General features: G+C 45.4%; 1 protein-coding gene across 1 annotated transcript; it reads left to right on the plus strand.

The window, feature by feature from the left end:
* Positions 1–14: 14 nt before the first annotated feature.
* LOC115478989 (D-beta-hydroxybutyrate dehydrogenase, mitochondrial-like) lies at positions 15–22,633 on the plus strand. The gene is given in 6 exon segments (XM_030216691.1): positions 15–117; positions 119–256; positions 7,837–7,947; positions 12,259–12,400; positions 16,314–16,466; positions 21,312–22,633. Coding segments are annotated over 6 exon segments (1,095 nt in total). The 5' UTR covers positions 15–36; the 3' UTR covers positions 21,782–22,633.
* The last annotated feature ends 1,048 nt before the right edge of the window (positions 22,634–23,681 follow it).

Consider the following 23,681-nt stretch of genomic DNA (forward strand, 5'->3'; position numbering starts at 1 on the left):
GTCTACTCTGTGTGCTTGGAGTCGGTCGCATTGGCTATGGCTCCCCGGACGCTGTCGCTTGGCAAGATGGCTCTTCTTGTGCTCTTTTCGCTGGTTCTTACGTTGGCCCTTGGCATGGGGGCTGCCCGAGGGATTGAGTTTCTTCGCCAGACTTTTCGGGTTCACCGAGAGCTCCGTCACCTACGGCATCGTCCTGCTCTACTTGGTCTATGTGCTGTATGTGGCCGTGCCAGCTCTGCCCAGAGGCACCGTGCCTGTGAGTATGGGGGCCATGGAACTACTGTACCCTTCTCTCTGGGATGATACCCCTTCCCGGGGCTTCTACATCCTTGTGCTTGAGTATGTACAGCCACTGCAGGATGATTAAGTGCTATTCTGTAATGGCATGTAAGGGCATAGGAGCCAACTTTTCAAAATTATTGGGGGTGCTAAGCAGGGGCGTATCTGGACTCTGGCGGTAGGGGGGCCAGAGGGAGGGGGCACATTTTAGCCCCCCCCCCCGGCGCCACCGATCCCCCCCGCCACTGCCAGACCCCCCCCTCACCACCAATGACACTCTCCACCCCCTCCCGCCGTCGCCAACCCTCCCCCACTGCTGTCACTTACCTTTGCTGGCGGGGGACCCCAACCCCCCCACCAGCCGAGGTCCTCTCTTCCATGCAGGCTGCAAGTTGCAATGCTTCCTGTTCTTCTGAGTCTGACGTCCTGCACGTACAACGCGCAGGATGTCAGATTGAGTTCCAAATTCTGAGTCTGACGTCGAGGAAGCGTTGCAACTTGCATCCTGCACGGAAGAGAGGACTTCGGCTGGCGGGGGCTTGGGGTCCCCCGCCAGCAAAGATCGGCGACGGGTTGGTGGCGGGCGTGCGGGAGGGAGGGGGAGGTGGAGAGGGTCGATGGTAGGGGGGTCCAGGGCGAAGTCTGCGGGGGCCCAGGCCCCTGTGGCCCCACGCAGATACGCCCCTGGTGCTAAGCCCAATGAAAATAACCCCTCCTTGGACACACAAGGAATTTTCTCAATATTGGGGGTGCTCAAGCACCCACAGAGTCGGCTCCAATGTGTAAGGGGGTGTGTATACACGTTCAGTAAGCTACCTGGGAGCATCAGTTGTGTGTCTCTGTGGCCACATTTACCTGGCTGCAGTTCTATGGCAGGTGTAATTACAGGTGTGTAAACGTAAGGCGTGCCAATACTGGGTTATGCTATTATTCAATAATGGGTGCCCAGATGCTGTTATAAAATAGGTCCTGGAGGCACCCCAGCCAGTCACGTTTTTAGGATATCCACCAGTGGCATAGGAAGGGGGTGGGGCGGTCTGCCCCGGGTGCATGCCACTGGGGGGGGGGGGGGGGGGTCGGCTCCGCTGGTTCCCTGCTCCCTCTGCCCTGGAACTGGTTACTTCCTGTTCCGTGGCAGAGAGAGCAGGGAACCAGCGGAGCAGACACAGCTCCCAGCAATGTGCACTCGGGGCGGATCAGTGTTCCCGCCCGCCCCCCCGCTTTCATATGGCAGTAAGAATGCGCTCCGGGGAGGGTGCGCCGTGCTGCACCCGGGGAGGGGTGCACAGCGGCGACCCGCCCCGGGTGTCAGCCGCCCTCACTACGGCACTGATATCCACAATGAATATTCAGGAGAGAGATTTGCATGCACTGGCTCAGCTGCATTTAAGTGTCTCTATTGTGGATATCCCGAAAACCTGACTGGCTGGGGTGCCTCCAGGACCAGGTTTGGGAACCACTGGAATAGGCTATTACCAGGGTTTAATTTCTGCAAGAATGGCCAAGAACGCAGTTCCATCACTTCTTTTCAGACTGCAGGACAGCAGGCATGTTCTGCTTTAACCCTTTTCATCCAGGCAACCTGCAGGGAAGATGGTGAGCCTAAAAGCACAAAGAACAGTGGCTCTACTCCAGTTGTTCCCAACCATAGTAAATGAAATGACAGCAGATAAAGACCTGAACGGTCCATCCACTCTGCCCAACAAGATAAACTCATTTCACATGGTATGTAATATTTTATATGTATATCAGAGTTTGATTTGTCCCTGCCTTTCTCAGGGCACAGACCGTAGAAGTCCACCCTGCACTGGTTTTACTCTCCAAATACTGGCGACACCACCCAATGTCCGCTAAGATTCCATAGATCCATTCCTTCTAAACAGGATTCCTTTGTGTTTATCCCACGCATGTTTGAATTCCATTACCGTTTTTATCTCCACCACCTCCCGCAGGAGGGAATTCCAGTTATCCACCACCCTCTCCGTGAAAAAATACTTCCAGACATTACTCCTGAGTCTGCCCCCCTGCAACCTCAATTCATGTCCTCTAGTTCTACCACCTTCCCGTCTCCAGAAAAGGTTCGTATGCGGATTAATACCTTTCAAATATTTGAACGTCTGTATCATGTCATCCCTGTTTCTCCTTTCCTCCAAGGTATACATGTTCAGGTCAGCAAATCTCTCCTCGTACAGTTTGCAACGCAAATCCCATACCATTTTCGTAGCTTTTCTTTGCACCGCTTCCAGTCTTTTTACATCTTTAGCCAGATACAGCCTCCAAAACTGAACACAATACTCCCAAGTGGGGCCTCACCAATGACTTGTAGAGGAACATCAACACCTCCTTTCTTCTGCTTGTTATACTCCTCTCTATGCAGCCTAGCATCCTTCTAGGCACGGCCGTCGCCTTGTCACATTGTTTCTTCATTTTCATATCCTCCGACACCAACACCCCAAGGTCTGTCTCCTGAGTCGAGCTTGCTAATCTCTCCCCTCCTATTCAGTATCTCTCTTTTGGGTTTCTACACCCCAAATGCATCACTCTGCACTTCTTGGCATTAAATTTTAACTGAAAAAATTCCACCAGAAATTATCTTATATGATTTCTAAAAAAAAAAATTTTTATTTTTTATTATTCAGTGCTCAGAATTTGCCCAAGTGCCGTTATACCATAGAAAATGGTTTTGGCCCGTAGCAACCCACCATCATCACACCAGTCCTTCCTGAATTCTTAAACGTTATAATTGTTTATAACTGAAATAAATTATCAGGATCACTTATCTGTAGACATTCTACTGGTCCCTGATGGATTGTATTCTCATGAGGTGGGTCCCGGGCGTTCACCCTTGTGTGCTAGTGTCGTGAGGATTAAAAGATTGTCTTTATTCCCGACGTGGGTCCACGTTTCACCATGTTGGCGTTTTCAAGGGAATGTAACTGATCTATAAACAAACTGATACACGGTTATGTAAATTTCTCAAACATGAATAACTTGACCAATTATTCCTTTTAACTTTTAGCTCATCCTAAATTTAAACATATCCATTAAAACATTATTCTCAGCTCACCGGTAAGGGTCCCGTGTCTGACAAGTCTGATAAGCTAAAAGTTAAAAGGAATAATTGGTCAAGTTCTGAGCATTGGGGCCTGTGTCCAGAGTTAGGTTCTTATGTCTTTAGCTTTAGTCTTTAGCAGCGAACATATATGCACCAGTTTTATTAATGAGAAAATAATGAAAGGCGGCATAGCAAATTCATATAAACATGAAATTCTATTCTCATGCTCAAGAATGTTTCAATTATCCAGTGTCCTTAGTGGTAAAACTAAGCTTCATACAATTTTTAATGAGATGCTTTCTGCTCTCGGCTAGTCTTTTTGTTGTTCTCTAAGTACTGCTAGTTAAGCAGTTCGTAGGTTGCATGAGACAAACCACAGAGGGAAACAAGACATCTCTAAAGTACCACTTCTCAGAAGGAGGAAGTTGTTATAACCATAGAACAAGCAGCTGTTCTCAGCATACAGGTGGCTTGTTTAGGGTTTGAATCTGCCAGTTAGCTTGCAGCTTTTCATTTTTTTTTTCGTATGAAAAGCAGTTAAGTGAAATCCACTTGTGATACTAAATAGAGTGGTCACGTAGATAGGATTAATTCCACTTCAGCACATTTTCATGAAAAAAAGCATAGGTTTTAGGACAGCACTAACGAGTTGGGTGTTTGCTGTAGTTTTTTCAAGTAATAAATTGAAAATTACCTTCTCTAAATATCACCTTCAAAGTTTTAAAGGCAAATTCCAAACTAAGGTTACTCATTGCTAGACAGGGATCCTGTTGGGCATTGAATTCCCTTGTTGACGTGTGTAACCACTGGACAACATCAGGTTAAACTAAAAGAAGCCGTAGAAAGAGCCGCAACCTTTGTTAAGAATGTAAATAAAAGTAAAGACGGGGAAAAAGAATATACGTTTATAAAAGAGATGGTAAAAAAGGAAAGAAAAAACCATCGGAGCATATAATGGATCTCACAAAGAGGAGCACGGGAATGAAGATCTAGTACAACTAGAAAAGGCAGGGAAAGTAGTCGGGGCAAAGTCTAAGTGGGAAAACAAATAGCTAAAGAGGTAAAATGAGGTGAAGAGGCATCTTACAGGTACATTAATGAAAGGCAGAAGGCCAGGGGTAGGATTGTAAGATTGAGAAGAGATGAGGAGAAGTATTGGGAGTGAGTCAAGGAAAAAGTAGAATGCTAACAATGACTTTGGTATTGACTATTGAAGGGATTGGGGGAGGACCTGCAGCTTTGTTCGGAAGGGCACATAAGGTAGAAGAAAGATTCCAAACCATTTATGGAAGAGTATGTGGAGCTAAAAAAAAACTGTAAGAGGACAAAACTGCGGGACCAGATGAGATACATCCTGGGACAGAGGTGGCTAATTCCAGTCCTCAAACAAGTCAGGATTTTAGGATCTGTCTAATAAACATGCATGAGAGAAATTTTATTTATTTATTTATTTAACACATTTGTACCCCACATTTTCCCACCAATTTGCAGGCTCAATGTGGCTAACATCAAACTGTAAAGGCAGTCGCCAATCCGGTAACTATACAAATAATATAGTGTAGAGGACAGGGGGATCGAAAAAACAGGGTAAAAAGGTGAAAGGGTAAAAGTGGTCAATATGGTCCATTAACTTGCTGTGTTGCAGGATATAGGGGACTTCCATTTCATCAAGCAGATCAATCCATAGACTGGTGGGTTGTGTCCATCTACCAGCAGGTGGAGATAGAGAGCAATCCTTTTGCCTCCCTATATGTGGTCATGTGCTGCCGGAAACTCCTCAGTATGTTCTCTATCTAGCAAGTGTGTGGTCGCACAGCAGTAGCTCTGGCTAGGTCTCCAAGCCTAATTGTTTAGGTTTTGCTGTGTTGCAGGATATAGGGGACTTATGTTGGATCCTTGGGGTAGGCCTTTCTGAATAAGCTGGTCTTGAGTGATTTCCTGAAATTAAGATGATTGTGGATTGTTTTCACAGCTTTTGGCAGTGCATTCCATAGTTGTGTACTTATAAAGGAGAAGGTGGATGAGTGGAGGAGTGGCCTAGTGGTTAGGGTGGTGGACTCTGGTCCTGGGGAACTGAGGAACTGAGTTTGATTCTCACTTCAGGCACAGCGCCTTGTGACTCTGGGGAAGTCACTTAACCCTCCATTGCCCCAGGTACAAATAAGTACCTGTATATAATATGTAAGCCGCATTGAGCCTGCCATGAGTGAGCGCGGAATACAAATGTAACTAAAATAAATAAAATAAATGGATTTATATTTGAGACCAATGCAGTTAGGGTAATGGAAGTTTAAGTATGAACGGGATGATCTGGATATATTCCTGGAAGGTAGATTGATTAGGTTTCTAATGTATCCAGGGGCTTCTCCGTAAAGAATTTTGTGGACTAGGTGCAGATTTTGAAGGTGATACGTTCCTTAATTGGAAGCCAATGCAGTTTCTCTCAAAGGGGTTTAGCACTATCGAATTTGGAGTTTCCATAGATTAATCTGGCTGCTGTGATTTACATGCATACAGCCTCAGTACTAATCTATCTCACCATGTTTTATTATAAGAATGTTTGGGTATTCTTGAATGTGGTAATAAGTATCAATATATATAAAAGGCGAGTGTCGTACTCACTCGCAAATGCGCAGTAGAGACCTTCTCTGCCCCGCCCCCGCGTCAATACGTGATGACGGGGCGGAACAGAGAAGGTCTGTACTGCGGCATTTGCGAGGGGGGACGCCACCCTCCACCCGGTCGGGCCCTCGCTCCGCTACTGAAACAGTGAGGGTCCGGGAACGCAGCACTGAGCTCTGCTGAGCTGCCGTCGGCCTTCCTTTTTCTCTGCCTGTGTCCCGCCCTCGACGACGTTACGTCACACGAGGGCGGGACAGGCAGACAAGAAGAAGGAAGGCCGACGTCGGCTGCTCAGCAGAGCTCAGTGCTGCGTTCCCGGACCTTCGCTGTTTCAAATTAGCGGAGGGGCCCGGCCGGGTGGAAGGTGGGTGGCGATGGCTCCGGGGGGGGGGGGGGGGGGGGGGCAGCGGCGAACTCGGCGGCGCGGGGGGGGAGCTTTCAATCCCCCCTTCCTATAATAGCCTGTTTTTACGGGCTCAAAGGCTAGTTTTAAATAAATTATGGCTATCCTGAAGACTTGAATAGTTTGTGGTCCACAAGACCAGAGTCGCCTACCTCTTGGTAGGTTAGAGGTTTTCATAGGTCTGCTGATGGGTTTGTGGGATGGAGGCAGAATGAATTTTGTCCCTTATTATAAAAGTAGAATAGAAATGTCTTTATTCAAAGACCCGACATGAGCCGTGTTTCATCATGGGTGCCTGCGTCAGGGGTCTGTTAAAAAAATTAAAACATATACAAATGCAGATTAGGTTTTTTTGTACATTTCTATATGTTTTAATTTTTTAACAGACCCCTGACGCAGGCACCCATGCCGAAACATGGCCCGTGTTGGGTCTTTGAATAAGCATCAGTTGATGTGTGCTTCAAATTTAGGAATTCCTATACCAGGCTCACAAATGAACTGAGTGCTATAAGTCTGGGACCAAAGTTGATGGGCTGTGTTAGAAAATGGTTGAGGACTAAACAACAGAGTATGGTGGTAACTGGAGTTTGTGGTTGAAGAAAGTATGAAAAGATCAACAAATGGTAAGTTTAATACCTGTTTGTTTGTCTAACAATACGTTTATCAAATAGCTTTCTGCAGTTACACTCCCTCAGGTCAAGGCAAAAGATGGGATTACCTAGGTATACAAGTAAAAAGAAAACAGATCACGTTAGAATAACGGTGTGAAGAGGAAAAGGGTGGTGTACTGTTCAAGAAACATAGTTACATATCGTATTATGTAAGAGACTTTAATGTATACATATTGGGGATTATGCATTATCTTTTATTGAGAGTCTGCACTGTACAAAATGAATGAAATACAATCAGAAAATTAAGGAAAAATAGGTTGAATTAATTCAGTTTCTTCCTTGGACATTTTCTTCCTCAAGTTTGTGCACTTCCAATGCTAGTGCTTGCTGAACTAAGATTTTTAATTTGTAAGACACTGAGTTGTTACTTTTAATATCCAAATAATACATGTAATGGCAGTAATCAAGTTGTTTGCAACATAAGACTAGATTTCTGCTTTCTTTTTAGAGCTGTAGCATTGCCTATGTAATCTGGGTTAAAGCTCATGATACGCAAAGTTGTATTAAACCGATGGCACAACGGAGAATTTTATACTCATTTAAGAACTGATCTATAAAGAAATTAAATACTTCATTTTCCATTCTTAGCAATGTGCCATTATCTGTAAGCACAAATTTCACAAATAAGTTTAGTTAATTTTGTTGAAATGATTTAGATAGGGAATACCTCAATATATTCCCTATCTCTGTCTCTGTAAGTGATATATGGATTTCTAAAAGTGGTCTTGTAAATATGAATAATTTAATGCTGATATTTACAAGATGGAAATTCTGCATAATTTGTTGATTCTTGTTTCACTCCTCAGGTAGAAGGCAAGCATGTACTGATTACAGGCTGCGACACTGGATTTGGCTTTGCTTTGGCTAAGCATCTGCATGCCATTGGATTCACAGTCTTTGCCGGTTGCCTGTTAAAGGTGAGCACTAAATTTAATAAGTTATTTATTTCTTTTGGGAAAGTTAAAGTAGGAGCTTGTTATTTATTTATTAGAAATTTATTTTCCGTCTTTTTGAAGGAATTGACTCAAGGTGGTGTACAGTAAGAATAAATCAAACATAGAAACATGACGGCAGGTAAAGGCCAAATGGCCCATCCAATCTGCCCATCCTCTGTAACCCCTCTTTTTTTTTTATTTTTACCCCGCGCTTTCCCACTCATAGCAGGCTCAATGCGGCTTACATGGGGCAATGGAGGGTTAAGTGACTTGCCCAGAGTCACAAGGAGCTGTCTGTGCCGGGAATCGAACTCAGTTCCCCAGGACCAAAGTCCACCACCCTAACCACTAGGCCACTCCTCCACTGTTGCTACTATTTGAGATTCTACATGGAATGTTGCTATTCCACTAGCAGCATTCCATGTAGAAGTCAGCCCTTGCAGATCACCAATGTGGCCGCGCAGGCTTCTGCTTCTGCTTCTGTGAATCTGACGTCCTGCACATACGTGCAGGACGTCAGACTCACAGAAACAGAAGCCTGCGCAGCCTTCTACATGGAATGTTGCTAGTGGAATAGCAGCATTCCATGTAGAATCTCCAATAGTAGCAACATTCCATGTAGAATCTCCAATAGTAGCAACAGAATCTCAATAGTAGCAACATTCCATGTAGAATCTCCAATAGTATCTATTTTATTTTTGTTACATTTGTACCCCGCGCTTTCCCACTCATGGCAGGCTCAATGCGGCTTACATGGGGCAATGGAGGGTTAAGTGACTTGCCCAGAGTCACAAGGAGCTGCCTGTGCCTGAAGTGGGAATCAAACTCAGTTCCCCAGGACCAAAGTCCACCACCCTAACCACTAGGCCACTCCTCAACTGTTCCTTTTCCTAAGCAATTCCACATTCTTATCCCATGCCTTTTAAAATTTTGACACAGTCCTCGACTCCACGACCTCCACTGGGAGGCCATTCCATGCTTCCACCACCCTTTCTGTGAAATAATACTTTCTTAGATTACTCCTAAGCCTATTCCCGCTTAACGTGCAATAAACAATTATAGCAGTAAAAATATTCAAATAACAATACAAAGTATGGCATAGTATATTACTTACAATGTCAACACAATACGTAATAGAACATTTTAATCGATAGTGAAGGGTATAAGCAAAGATGGAATATAAAGATAGTTAAGAGAGTAAGAAGATTTAGAAAGTGAGGTGACTGATTTAAAGAAAGGTGCACATGAGGTCAGAGAGATGGTTAAATATTATCTCAGCTAGGGTAGGTGTGGATAAACATTTCCTGCTGCAGTATGTGCAGCCCGAGTCAATCCTTGTGTGTGTGAGTGAGACTAACAAGTTAGTTACTTCTTCCATTAAAGGCCTGGTTGAAGAGCCAAGCTTTCACTTGCTTAGTCCCAAGCAAACTCCTGTTAATATGAATTCGAGAATCATTTCTATATAACTTGTAGTACACATGGAGAGTAATTTTATAAACCATGTTCTTGAGTAAAATGCTGAATTTAGGTCATCAATAAATAAATGATCTCTTATCATTAGATCACATCTAAGGGTACCTTCAGCATTTGTTGGTGCATGCTTGTACAGTAGACATGCTGTCTCGTGCTCGAGGACCTTGGAATACTGTCAGGCTTCTTCCCCGGGAGCACTGGGTTCGTGAGCCCATGGGCCACTACCGTGGAGCGGCAGTGGCAGGCAAGATCACCTCCAAGGTAGAGATGAGACAAAACTGGACCGGAACCCCGGACTGGAGTTCTACACCGGAATACACGGAACTGGAACGCACCGGACGGGTGCGCACTGGAGTGGAGCCCGCTGGACTGGAACACACTGGAGGGCCCCACAGGACTGGAACATACAGGAATGAAACCCGCTCAACTGGAACACACTGGACCTAGGCTTCCCCTACGCTTGACCACCTTTCCCCGAGGGTTGAGCCCTCAGGTTCTGGCAGCCGGTAGGACTTACAGGAAAACCCGGAACTGGAACTTGCAAGCAGGAACAGCAGGAATGAAGATCCAGGAGTGCCCCCTGGCACCTAGGCGCAGGCAAGGCCGACAGGCAGGGACTGTCCGTGTTCTGGCAGTCGGCAGGTTTAAACACAATGACTAGTAAACTGTACCTAGGCTAATAGAAATGCTATACCCAGGCAAACCAGTCATACACAAGAAACATACACAGAGCACACTCAGGAGACTTGAAAGCTATACACCAGCTAACAACAAAGCTGTGCCCAAGCTAACAAGTCATACACTGGAAACAAACACAGAGCACTAGCAAAGCTATACACAGCTAACAAGCCACACGGTGCCTAAGCTGGCTAGTCTAACGCTAGGAACGAACACAGAGAACTAGCAAAGCTATACACAGGCTAACAAGCCACACGGTGCCTAAGCTATCTAGAAACTCACACAGAGCAAACACTGAAACAGTGTACAGAGCACTCTATACACCAGGGCCCTTAGATGAAATGCAAAGGCCCGGGCTGTAGTCTCTAAGTGATTAATAAAGCCCTTCCACACCAGAGGCACAGCTGCAGCAATCACCTTGCATCCAAACAGAGGCTTGACACACAGAGAAGTCAGCCCAGCGGGAGCCATCTTGGATACTGGCATAGAGGAGTCGGCGGCAGCCATCTTGGAAAAGGCATAGCCCACACAGGTGAGGTTCAGTAGGGCAATCAGCACACAGAGCCAGAGAGAAACTAAGACAGACACAGAGACAAGCAGAAGCCAGCACAGCCACTGACTCCCAGAAACAGGGTAAGTCTGAGGGTGGTCACGGCCACAGACGTAACACATGCTCATGGGAAGAGTTTGGGTAGAGTCGTGGTTCATATGTATTATAAAATATAAATGATTCTGCATATTATATACATACACATTTACACCTGTTCTAGAGCAAGTAAAGATTCATGGACTTGATATACGACCAAAGCGGTTTACATATTCTATGCAGGTACTTTCTCTGTCCCTACTGGGCCAGATTCTATAAATGGGCCTGAAAATTAGTTGCTGGGAAAAATCCACACTCAGCGCTACTCAATAAAGGACATTCCGGGATGAGTCCCCGTTATTGAATAGCACTTAGTTTCAGATTTCCGCATCCAACTTTGGCACGGGGACTTAATATCTGCTGAAACCTGATGTGAAACGTAGCGCGGATCTCCGTTATTCTATAACACTGTGCCTAAATCTTGTGAATGCCCCTGACCCTGCCTATGGACACACCCTCTTTTGAGTTGTACATGTTCCAATTTAGGCACCCATTGTTATAAAATAGCGCACAGCCAGATCCACAGGCAAATCATAATTTCTTGTCATCATCAGCAGACAAATCCAGAGACTTGTGGGTTGTGACCTTCTACCAGCAGGTGGCGATAGAGAGAGCCGAACTGCACTGTCTTATAGGATAGAATGCTCCTTGGTCAGTCAGTATTCTCTATCTCCAGCAGGCAGATGGATGGTCTCTTCACGAGCTCCTGCTTCTGTGGCTCCTGTTCCGGGCTCCCTGGTTCAGTTGAGCTTGGGGTGCCTAGGCCGGTAGAAGTGCCTGACTTGGGGTGTACCTGGTGGTGCCAGGTCCCCTCCTCCCCCCCCCCCCCCCCCCCCCCCCACCGCCACTTCCTTCTCCTCTTCACAGAACTTTGGAAAAAATAATGTTGAAAGAGAGTTGGTTTCTGCTGATGTGGCATTCTGAAGGAGAGTGGGTGTGTCTATGCTCCTGCAGCTGTCTGGATTCAGCCACCTGATCAGAGTCAGAAGGCCTGTGGCTACCAGTAAGGCCACAACATTGTGAGTTTCTAAAATATATGCAGATTATTATAGAGTACACCCGTTCTGCACCTAATATAGGCGTCAGAATTTATGCCAAGTAAAACATGGCTGAAATCGACACTACCAGATTTGGTCGTGTGGAGAGGCGCTCAGCGTACTCTATATACCACAGGGAAATTTTTAAGCCTATTCTATAAAGTTTAGGCGTACTTTAGAGAATGCACCTGGATATATTTTTTTTTACCAAGCAGATTTTTCAGGCACCGTATACAGAATCTAACCCATAATCTGTACAGCACTGCGTACGTCTAGTAGCATTCTAGAAATGATTAAAAGTAGTGGTACTGAAGTGACAGCACATTTGATTCTGAAACAATCAGTCTGGTCGCTTCTTGCTTTGACTGTAGGAATATGAAATTCATATTTTAACATTGGTTCCGAAGAAAAGAAAACAGTTAAGGGTCTTTTAAGTAATTCGTTTTAATATTGTCGCAGGATAAAGGTGGTGATGGAGCCACTGAGCTGAAAAGCATGCAGTCGGATCGCATGAAAGTGCTTCAACTAAATGTGACCAGCGACGAGGAGGTGGCCCAGGCTGTAGAGTTTGTGAAGAAGAATCTGAAAGAACCCGAGAGAGGTAGACGGGATTATATTATGCTTCAGGTGACCCTGTGTTTTTTCTTCAACATGTCCTATTTTACATAGATGGCTTTCCTCTTTACATTTTATGCAGCCTCTTTAGCCCTTGGCCCCGGTATAATTACTTCTGTGTGATGATATCTGTGTGATATTTCAGATATACAGCAGCAAAGTAGACAGTATGGTGGGAGGCGGGACTGGTGGTTGGGAGGCGGGGATAGTGCTGGGCAGACTTATACGGTCTGTGCCAGAGCCAGTGGTGGGAGGCGTGGCTGGTGGTTGGGAGGCAGGGATAGTGCTGGGCAGACTTATACGGTCTGTGCCAGAGCCGATGGTGGGAGGCGGGACTGGTGGTTGGGAGCCAGGGATAGTGCTGGGCAGACTTATACGGTCTGTGCCAGAGCCGGTGGTGGGAGGCGTGGCTGGTGGTTGGGAGGCGGGGATAGTGCTGGGCAGACTTATACGGTCTGTGCCAGAGCCGGTGGTGGGAGGCGTGGCTGGTGGTTGGGAGGCGGGGATAGTGCTGGGCAGACTTATACGGTCTGTGCCCTGAAGAGCACAGGTACAAATCAAAGTAGGGTATACACAAAAAGTAGCACATATAAGTTATCTTGTTAGGCAGACTGGATGGACCGCGCAGGTATTTTTTTGCCATCATCTACTATGTTACATCTTTATCCTGGGGAGGGGGGGTCCAGATATCTATTATCAGTAGCTCTGATAACAGTGCTGTACATTTTATTCTAAGAAAACAAATAGGCAGGCGATTCTCAAGATCCAGCACGAAATAGAAAAAAAGATGTGAATCACCAATGGCAATGTTGAGAAAAATAATTTATTCACCACATTATTTAAAATAGGCCTGACACGGCCACGTTTCGCCCTCCTAAAGGGCTGCTGCTGTTTCTCAGGAGAAAAGTTGTTTTAGTCCAGTAGGTAGAACTGGTTTTACTGCCCCTGACGCAGACTTTAGGAGGGCAAAATGTGGCTGAGTCGGGCCTATTTTAAATAATGTGGTGAATAAATTATTTTTCTCAACATTGCTACTGGTGATTCGTACATTTTATTCTATACAGAATGTTAGTCTATAAGGAACGTAGTAGTAGGGAGGTCTAGTGCTTGGGGTATAGGGGTGTGCAACCGTCCCTGTGATTTATTCAGCGTGAGACACAGAGCAAATGCTACTACTACTACTACTATTTAGCATTTCTATAGCGCTACAAGGCGTACGCAGCGCTGCACAAACATAGAAGAAAGACAGTCCCTGCTCAAAGAGCTTACAATCTAATAGACAAAAAATAAAGTAAGCAAATCAAATGCTTTGGGACCTGATGTGCTGAGCATTTTTCCTAAAGCTATAAATGGGGGAAAAACTCTGTAGTGTGGCAGGCCCTTGGAGGGGGGGAGGTTAATGTATGTAAATGAGTAGAATACTGGCATATATGTGTGTGCACACATACAAGCATTTATGTATTTATTTTGCACATTTATACCCCACGTTTATCCCACAGTTTAGCAGGCTACCTATTCTGTAAATATGCGCATGTCTTCGATAGTGCGTATTTTACAGGTGGACATTTGTATGCGTATGTGTCCTGCCCATATCTTATAGAATATTCTAAGTTAGGTACATAGAGGGAGAGTCTATATAAGGCGCCTAAAAAATCAGCGCTGAAATCGGTGCCGACTAAGCGCTTTCTTTAGTCGGTACCTAGATTTAGGCACCGATTATAGAATACACTTAGTTGATATTTCAGCGTCTAAATCTGTGTACATCCATTTACACCAACTAAAACATGGCGTAAATCCCAGCGCATAGATTTAGGCATACTGGGCCACATTCTATAACTAGGTGCGTAAATTTTAGAACGCTCACGATACGCCCATACCCTGGCTCCTTTTTGCCTGTGCGCTTTAGAGGTTCGGCACACATCATTACTACTACTACTACTACTATTTAGCATTTCTATAGCGCTACAAGGCATACGTAGCGCTGCACAAACATAGAAGAAAGACAGTCCCTGCTCAAAGAGCTTACAATCTAATAGACAAAAAATAAATAAAGTAAGCAAATCAAATCAATTAATGTGAACGGGAAGGAAGAGAGGAGGGTAGGTGGAGGCGAGTGGTTACAAGTGGTTACGAGTCAAAAGCAATGTTAAAGAGGTGGGCTTTCAGTCTAGATTTAAAGGTGGGCAAGGATGGGGCAAGACGTAGGGGCTCAGGAAGTTTATTCCAGGCGTAGGGTGCAGCGAGACAGAAGGCGCGAAGTCTGGAGTTGGCAGTAGTGGAGAAGGGAACAGATAAGAAGGATTTATCCATGAGCGGAGTGCACGGGAAGGGGTGTAGGGATGGACGAGTGTGGAGAGATACTGGGGAGCAGCAGAGTGAGTACATTTATAGGTTAGTAGAAGAAGTTTGAACAGGATGCGAAAACGGATAGGGAGCCAGTGAAGGGTCTTGAGGAGAGGGGTAGTATGAGTAAAGCGACCCTGGCGCTTAGCAAGTTGTGCACCTACATTCTAATCAGCGCCAATTAGTACTCGTTATTGCTTGTTAAGTGCTTTTAGCAGCGTTCATAAGCTTGTAAGTTTTATGCGCATTGTTATAGAATGTAGGTGCGCTGTATAGAATCTGGGGGATAACCTCCGGAATCTAGGTGCAAGTATTTACACCAGCTCTTTGGCTGGCTAAGTGCTTGCGCCAAAACACGCGCATGTATACCTGTTTACGCTAGTATTCCATAAAGGAAAGTAAACGATCAAATAGACTCCAATTACGCAGCTTTAATAGAATTAGCCCATTCATGTCTTCTGGTCTGGTTTAGTTTCATTGTTGCTGTTGTATTTGAAATGATGCTTAAATTTTCAGAAACATTTTCATGGATTTTCACGGAAATATTGTATGATATCTTGATATAAAGCCAGAGGGGCATAGATCCCAGATGAATATTATTCCTTTTACAGTTATATTATTTGGTAAGTTTTTACCTACCAAGGGTTGCCGGTACTCAAATGCCAGGCCACCCTTCAGGGGTGGGGTGATCACTGAGGGACCCACCCCACAATAGCCAGACCCCCTACAACCAGTCACAGAATCTATGACAAGGCAGAATTGTTGTATAGAGCCTGAGCTCTTTCATTAAAATTTAGGGACCATGGGTCAATTTTAGTAGGCAATGGAAAAGGTGCCGGTACTGAAATGCCAGGCCACCCTTCAGGGGTGGGGTGATCACTGAGGGCCCCACCCCACAATAGCCGGGCCCCCTGCAACCAATCACAGAATCTATGACAAGGTAGAATTGGTGTGTAGAGCCTGAGCTCTTCCATTAGAACTTGGGGATCAGGGATCAATTTTAGCAGACAGTGGAAAAGGTGCCGGTACTCAGTACCCCTAAGTACCCCCTCAAAAAAAGCCCTGCATATAACAGTTAATATATATGTTTAACAATGGTGATGTTGTGTGAGTTGGGTGTGTGACATTGTGCAGGAGGCAGGCAAATGAGAAGCCTTAGGGTCTTTGGCTCCTGTAATTTTCTACACATCCATGGGCTTTAAGTGAATGCTGTCTGTATGGTAAGATAAAGATCTTATATATAGGAAAAATAGTCCTGGAAAAACAAGAGGTCATAGTATGAGAGTGGACTGAGTGTAGACATTAAAAAAATGGAAAGGCCAGTGCTTTACCAGGTAATAAAAACAATGACGTCTTTACAAAGAATTGGTTTAACCCATCTGATTCCCACTGGTGAAGAAGGGCTGGAATAGCCGATGACCAGCTGGTGTCTGTTGTGGGCTGTTCAGTTTCATTTCTGGTGTAATGCAAGGACCTGATAGTCCTTAACTGCAGTCAATATATTTCTTCTGAAGAACGGCTATTTACAGGTGCCTTCTCACTTGTGGTTCTTATAGGTCTCTGGGGTGTGGTGAATAATGCTGGAGTCTCAGGATTTGGAGATATAGAATTTGCAAGCTTAGACAATTACAAAGAATTGGCAGATGTTAACTTGTGGGGAACTGTGAGAGTGACAAAAGCCTTCCTGCCTCTGATCCGCAGAGCAAAAGGTATGCAAAGTGCAGTGATATTTCTCGGATAAATTAAGGGCAAATGCAATTTTTTTTCCCCATGTATTTTTATTAATTTCAATAAACAACATCAACCATATCTTTCGCATTAAGAGAAACTGTTACATAACAAAAAGAAGTTGTGTATACAAGAGTCTTCGCTTCAATAACAGCTATTCAAGACCCTACACCATCCCTCCCTACCTCTCCCCCCCTTCCCCATTTATCCCTCCCAAATTTCCAACCCCCCCCACCTACCCCATCCCTCTCAACCCTCCCTACCTCTCCCCCCCTCCCAATCCCCCCCTTCACCGTTTATCCCTCCCAAATTTCCAACCCCCCCCACCTACCCCATCCCTCTCAACCCTCCCTACCTCTTCCCCCCTCCCAATCCCCCCCTTCACCGTTTATCCCTCCCAAATTTCCAACCCCCCCACCTACCCCATCCCTCTCAACCCTCCATACCTCTCCCCCCCTCCCAATCCCCCCCTTCCCCGTTTATCCCTCCCAAATTTCCAACCCCTACCCCATCCCTCTCAACCCTCCCTACCTCTCCCCCCCTCCCAATCCTCCCCTTCTCCGTTTATCCCTCCCAAATTTCCAACCCCCCCCACCTACCCCATCCCTCTCAACCCTCCCTACCTCTCCCCCCCTCCCAATCCTCCCCTTCTCCGTTTATCCCTCCCAAATTTCCAACCCCCCCCCACCTACCCCATCCCTCTCAACCCTCCCTACCTCTTCCCCCCTCCCAATCCCCCCCTTCACCGTTTATCCCTCCCAAATTTCCAACCCCCCCCCCCATAATCTATCTGTGCAGTATATCTGATATATTATGAGAGGATGTCCACTGTTCGTACTGTTCCCGTGTTTTATAGTGGATGGTCAACTGTCCTGTGCGTAAGGCGGTGAGTTTAAATAACAAGCAAATATTATCCAATTTGCTTAGGATTGCTTGCAGGTCAGGAAGAGATGGCTGTTTCCATGCTGCTGCTAAGACCAGGGCAAATGTAATTAAAGATCAATTGTGACTGGGGCTGTGTCTACCTTTGTACCTGTACAGCAGCTCAGAGTATGAAAATGTTGTGTTGGTTCTCTCTTATGTTTTCTTTGAAAGAGCAAAATCCAATCATTTAAGATTTTCAAAGGGCTCGTGAGCAAATAAAGACCAGCATAGTCCCCTAGTCTACTTAGTAAGCTGGTTAGGATTGTGCTGTACCCCCCCCCCCCCCCCCCCACCTCCTAAAAAAAAAAAGCTCTTATTTAGGGCAGGCCTAGAGGCGGAGGGTAACCCACACAGAACAGCAGGTTCAGCACTAGCCACCTTTAAAGGACAGACTAGATGGACCAAGCAAGAATATGCAACACTACTCCTGCCTCTTACTCTAAACTGTATTGCCGACAAGCAACATCGTGAGGGGAAAGTTGCAAGTCAGGGTGTGCAGGATAATCGGAAATGAACATTAAAGGAGCAGTTTTAAAAGTTTGACTGCTATATTGGCTGTAAAGACACTACTGTGATATAAACTGAAATGCTGGGTTTCTTAGGCTGTACTATATACCATAGACATGTTAATGGACATTTTTACCCAGATGCCAAAGATGTGTGCATTTGGAAGAGAGAAACAATCTTTTTATTGAAATATTTTAATAACAATAGCAATCAAGGAACCAAACATACTCAATATGTACCATAGTTCTTCAGTACATTGTCTACCTGTCTATCACAGTGCAAAAATCCAAAACAATGTGAGTCCCCCCCCCCCCCCCCCCAATCATCCCAGAAAGAAACATTTTTAATCTGTTTTTGCATCTTGGGTTGAACGCTGAGTGTGAAGAGGAAAGATCATTCTGCAAGCCACCGGCCCCTTCCACATAATGCCAGCGTGGAAACTGTCAAAACAAATTGATAATCCACAGTTGGTCTAACTGAACAATCTGTTTTTCATATCATGGATATTTTTGGAAATATTTGCCCTTTTTTTTCCCCCTTTTGTGTGATTGTGCATCATTCACAGAAGCAAATTATAGACTTCCTTGGGAGAGAGAGAGAATTAGTCTTAACCACTTTAAAATGTCTTGTTTGTGTGTGTTTCTCTGTATATCGTAGTAAAAAGATGACTTTGAGTCTGACCCTGCTGCATGTGCTTTCTCCAATACTTCCCCTCTGCAGGCTCCACCAAGATCTTGGGTTATCTGCCAATGTCAGAACCGTTCAGACAACCTTAATTTTCCCATAGCTGTCATTTTTACTGCCAAGCACCTGGCAGTAAAAATGTTGACAATTTCAACAAATGTTCATTTTAATTTATAGCATAAACATATTTTTGTAACACTTTTTTTTTAATTTATGGAATTTCAATAATACATTTGAAGCACCACGCTTAAGCACCACTAAATTTTCAATCTTAACAAAAAAAAAGATACTAAACAAATTTCAATCTAGGAAAGTAACTTTTACAGCTCCAGTCCACAACTTTGGGATCCAATAACAAAGGAGGAGCTTTGATTCCTGCAAGGCTTCCTCTAGTTTTCTAGCAGCTGCAGAATCCTAGCAAACAGTAGAGAGCACTTTTTCTCTTGCAGTTATAACCAGTACTAATGGCTTATAGCTTCCCAGGAAAATAAACAAGGCACAACTCACTTGAGGTTTTGCCTTTCTCTGGTTCCACACACTTGTGATCTGTTTTCTCTCGCTTCCCTCTTCTAGAGTCCAAGTAGCTAAAAGAAATAAAACAAAACAAGGCAGACTTTATTAACATAGTAACATATAACATAGTAGATGACAGCAGAAAAAGGACCTGCACGGTCCATCCAGTCTGCCCAACAAGACAACTCATATGTGCTACTTTTTGTGTATACCCTACTTTGATTTGTACCTGTGCTCTTCAAGGCTCAGACCATATAAGTCTGCCCAGCACCATCCCCGCCTCCCAACCACCAGCCCCGCCTCCCAACCACTAGCTCTGGCACAGACCGTATAAGTCTGCCCAGCACTATCCCCGTCTCCCAACCACCAGTCCCGCTTCCCACCACCGGCTCTGGCACAGACCGTATAAGTCTGCCCAGCACTATCCCCGCCTCCCGCCACCGGCTCTGGCACAGACCGTATAAGTCTGCCCAGCACTATCCCCGCCTCCCAACCACCAGCCCCGCCTCCCAACACCGGCTCTGGCACAGATCGTATAAGTCTGCCCAGTACTATCCCCGCCGCCCAACCACTAGCTCTGGCACAGACCGTATAAGTCTGCCCAGCACTATCCCCACCTCCCAACCACCAGCCTCGCCTCCCAACACCGGCTCTGGCACAGATCGTATAAGTCTGCCCAGCACTATCCCCGCCTCCCAACCACCGGCTCTGGCACAGACCGTATAAGTCTGCCCAGCACTATCCCCGCCTCCCAACCACCAGCCCTGCCTCCCAACCACCAGCTCTGGAACAGACCATATAAGTCTGCCCAGCATTGTCCCCGCCTCCCACCACCGGCTCTGGCACAGACCGTATAAGTCTGCCCAGCACTATCCCCGCCTCCCACCACCGGCTCTGGCACAGACCGTATAAGTCTGCCCAGCACTATCCCCGCCTCCCACCACCGGCTCTGGCACAGACCGTATAAGTCTGCCCAGCACTATCCCTGCCTCCCACCACCGGCATATTACAGCTATCCAAAGCAGATTTCTCTAATTAATGGCAGCTCCTTGTAGCTCTGGTCTGTTGTGCATTTTCTTCTGTCTGAACCCTCCCATTTATGTAATACAATACAATTCAATATATTCTGCAACTATCCTAAAAACATATAGTTTAGTGAGATTACAATTCTAAGAATACTAGCCACTAAACTATAGGAATAAGTCACATATTAATACTAAATCTGAGAAATCCCTACGGAGTATCCCGTGTCACAGAAGAAAAAGTAGGGGATGACAAAATGACTTCCAGCCAAAGGGTAGATCTCAAAACAGTCTTTATTGAGTAAAGCACCAGGAAAGGGACCCGGAATGGGTGATGACAGCGTCTGTGTGTGTCTGCACAATTGATCGCAGTTTAGTTGCACTTTACAAAAATAAGACGCATTTTTGTAGCGCTGGAAATATGGCGCACGCTAGAGACCGCCGGGCTCCTGTGGTAATTCCGTATTGGCACGCAGTAAGCCCGCGGTGGGCTTATTGCCGCTTAGTAAAAGGGCCCTTCGGACAGAAAAAAAGCAATATTTAAAAAGCGGAGGGAGAACCTACATAGTAACATAGTAGATGACGGCAGAAAAAGACCTGCACGGTCCATCCAGTCTGCCCAAGAAGATAAATTCATATGTGCTACTTTTTTTTTTATTTGTACTGTCCTCTTCAGTGCACAGACCGTATAAGTCTGGCCAGCCCTATCCCCGCCTCCCAACCACCAGCTCTGGCACAGACCCTGTAAGTCTGCCCAGCACTAGTCCCGCCTCCCAACCACCAGCCCCAGCACAGAACCTGTTCTGAAAAAGCCAAAAACTTCATCTTGGTTCCAGTCTTTTTTTTTAGGCTGCTTAAATCTGTTTGTGTAGATTGAAGCCTGGTATTGTAGGATGTAAAAGATTAAGTTTTTCATTCTTGTAATCATCTTTCCAAAATTGCAATGCTTTGCTGCAGATAATGGGGGAAAAAATTCTCATGGTATTAGGACAAAACAAACCTGGTTTTAGAGTGGAGATGGAGGAAGGAAACACTGTCTGAGGCCAGATGTATTTCTCCCATTATTTGTTCAGCAGAAGTTCTTAGTGCTCAGGGTGTCTTGATGTCTGCCAGTCTGCAAGTAATTGGAAAAACTCTGCAGACAAAACCATTGACTTCCTTTTTGTTCTTTTGAAGGTCGTGTGGTCAATATTGCGAGTATGCTAGGAAGAATGGCAGTCCCCTCTCGATCCTGCTATTCCATCTCCAAATATGGAGTGGAAGCTTTCTCCGATTGTCTGAGACAGGAAATGTACCGATGGGGAGTCAAAGTCGCTGTCATTGAACCTTCCAATTTTGTTGCGGCTACTGGAATCCTAACCAGGGAACGCGTTGAAATCCAAGCTGATAAGCTGTGGAAGGAAGCAAGTGAAATTGTCCAGGAAGACTACGGAAAAGACTATTTTGCTCATCAGGTCGTTTTGATGAAGTCATTTCTGAACAGTGGCCTTAAGGATATGTCTCTGGTTCTTAATGACATCACAGATGCATTAAGTTCAAAATTCCCATATACCCGCTATAACCCATCAGATACCTACTGGTGGGTAAGGTTAATTCTTACGACTCATCTCCCTGCTGCTATTGCTGATTGGATTTATATTCACTAAACTAGGGGTGTCTAATTACAGTCTTGAAGGGTCTCAAACCAGGGGTGTAGGCAGCCCTCCAGTTTTGGGGGTGCAACACATTCCCTCCTCCCTCCACCTGCCACCCCCGCATGCGTTAAAAATACCTTTGCTGGCGGGGATGCTGAAGCCCTGTCAACCATATCAATTTGGGTGCTGCTGCTGTAATCAGAAGCTGGTGGCGTGCCAACAGCCGCTGACTCTGGGACTCCACGAACATATTCAGTTCTTGTGCAAAGGAGAAGTCCCGACATCAGCAGCTGGAGGCACACTTCCAATTACAGGAGCAGCACAAGAAGGAAATGAGCAGCTCGGACCCTGAATTTCTTTGGCTGGTGGGGCTTCAGCATTCTTCCAGCCATTTAAAAGGGTGTTGCAGGTTTGGAGGGGGCCTGAGCCCCAAAGTGGGGGGGGGGCCAGGCCCCCGGCTCCTTGTGGCTACACCACTATCTCAAACCAGTCTCCATTTTCAGGATATCATTAAGGAATGTGCAGTGTATATTTGCATACCTGCCTGTATTGTATGTGAAGATGGTCTCGTATATTCATTACTACAACAGTAACTGTTCTAGACTTTTTTTTTTTTTAACAATACAAACTGCTTTATTACATTTCCATAAACACATAAGTGTCCTATGCTTAATATCAATCACACACTCTCCCCATACATAGCAATCTAATTTAAAACAATTCTTCATACATTTCCTCTACCACTAGAGAATCCATGCCTACCAACTAAATTAGTATGCAAAACAGTTCTTTATACTCGCCTGGACTACTGCAACTTACTCCTCACCGGCCTCCCACTTAGCCATCTATCCCCCCTTCAATCTGTTCAGAACTCTGCTGCATGTCTCATATTCCGTCAGAACCGATATACTCATATCACCCCTCTCCTCAGGTCACTTCACTGGCTTCCGATCAGATACCGCATTCAATTCAAGCTTCTCCTTCTTACCTACAAATGCACTCAGTCTGCTGCCCCTCACTATCTTTCTACCCTCATCTCCCCTTACGTTCCCGCCCGTAAACCTCTGTTCACAGGATAAATCCCTCCTCTCAGTACCCTTCTCCGCCAACTCCAGGCTCCGCTCATTCTGCCTCGCCTCACCCTATACTTGGAACAACCTTCCTGAGCCCTTAAGCCAAGCCCCCTCCCTGCCCGTCTTCAAGTCTTTGCTTAAAGCCCACCTCTTCAATGCTGCATTCGGCACCTAACCCTTACCGTTCAGTGAATCCAGACTGCCCCAATTTGACTGCCCCTATCGGACCGACCGTTCACTTGTCTATTAGATTGTAAGCTCTTTGAGCAGGGACTGTCTCTCTTTGTTAAATTGTACAGCGCTGCGTAACCCTAGTAGTGCTCTAGAAAATGTTAAGTAGTAGTAGTAGTATACATTTCTTAACTTTTTAAATATATGACAAGAGTCTTTCTTTCACATTACCATCACTCACTAAACAAACTAGTTTTCATCTTGTGCATCGGCGTTTGAGTGAGCACGGCGCCATTTCTCACGGCACTATCGGGAGACTCACCCTGAATATGCGGCTTAATAGTGGTTTTTGAAATATAACAGTTGAACCCCTGATGATACAGCGAAACGCGGTGACTGTGTTGGGCTTATCATGGAAGAGGAGTGAGGCAGGAGATTTGAACCTGCAACTGGAGAAGTGATACAAGGACAACCGGAGCAAGAGAAAAAAGATAAGAAATTGTGTGGCAACGTTTGGTTTGCCTATAAAAGCTGACAGTATCAGTCGGCTTACAAATTGTAAAATTAACCTCGGAAACTAGAGTTTTGCATAACAACCACGTAATAATTTAAACAACAGATTTACGTGACATTGCAGCAAACATTTGCTTGAGAAAGCCGAAAGAACA

This window comes from Microcaecilia unicolor, chromosome 10, assembly GCF_901765095.1.
Source record: "Microcaecilia unicolor chromosome 10, aMicUni1.1, whole genome shotgun sequence".
In the NCBI taxonomy this organism is placed as follows: Eukaryota; Metazoa; Chordata; class Amphibia; order Gymnophiona; family Siphonopidae; genus Microcaecilia; species Microcaecilia unicolor.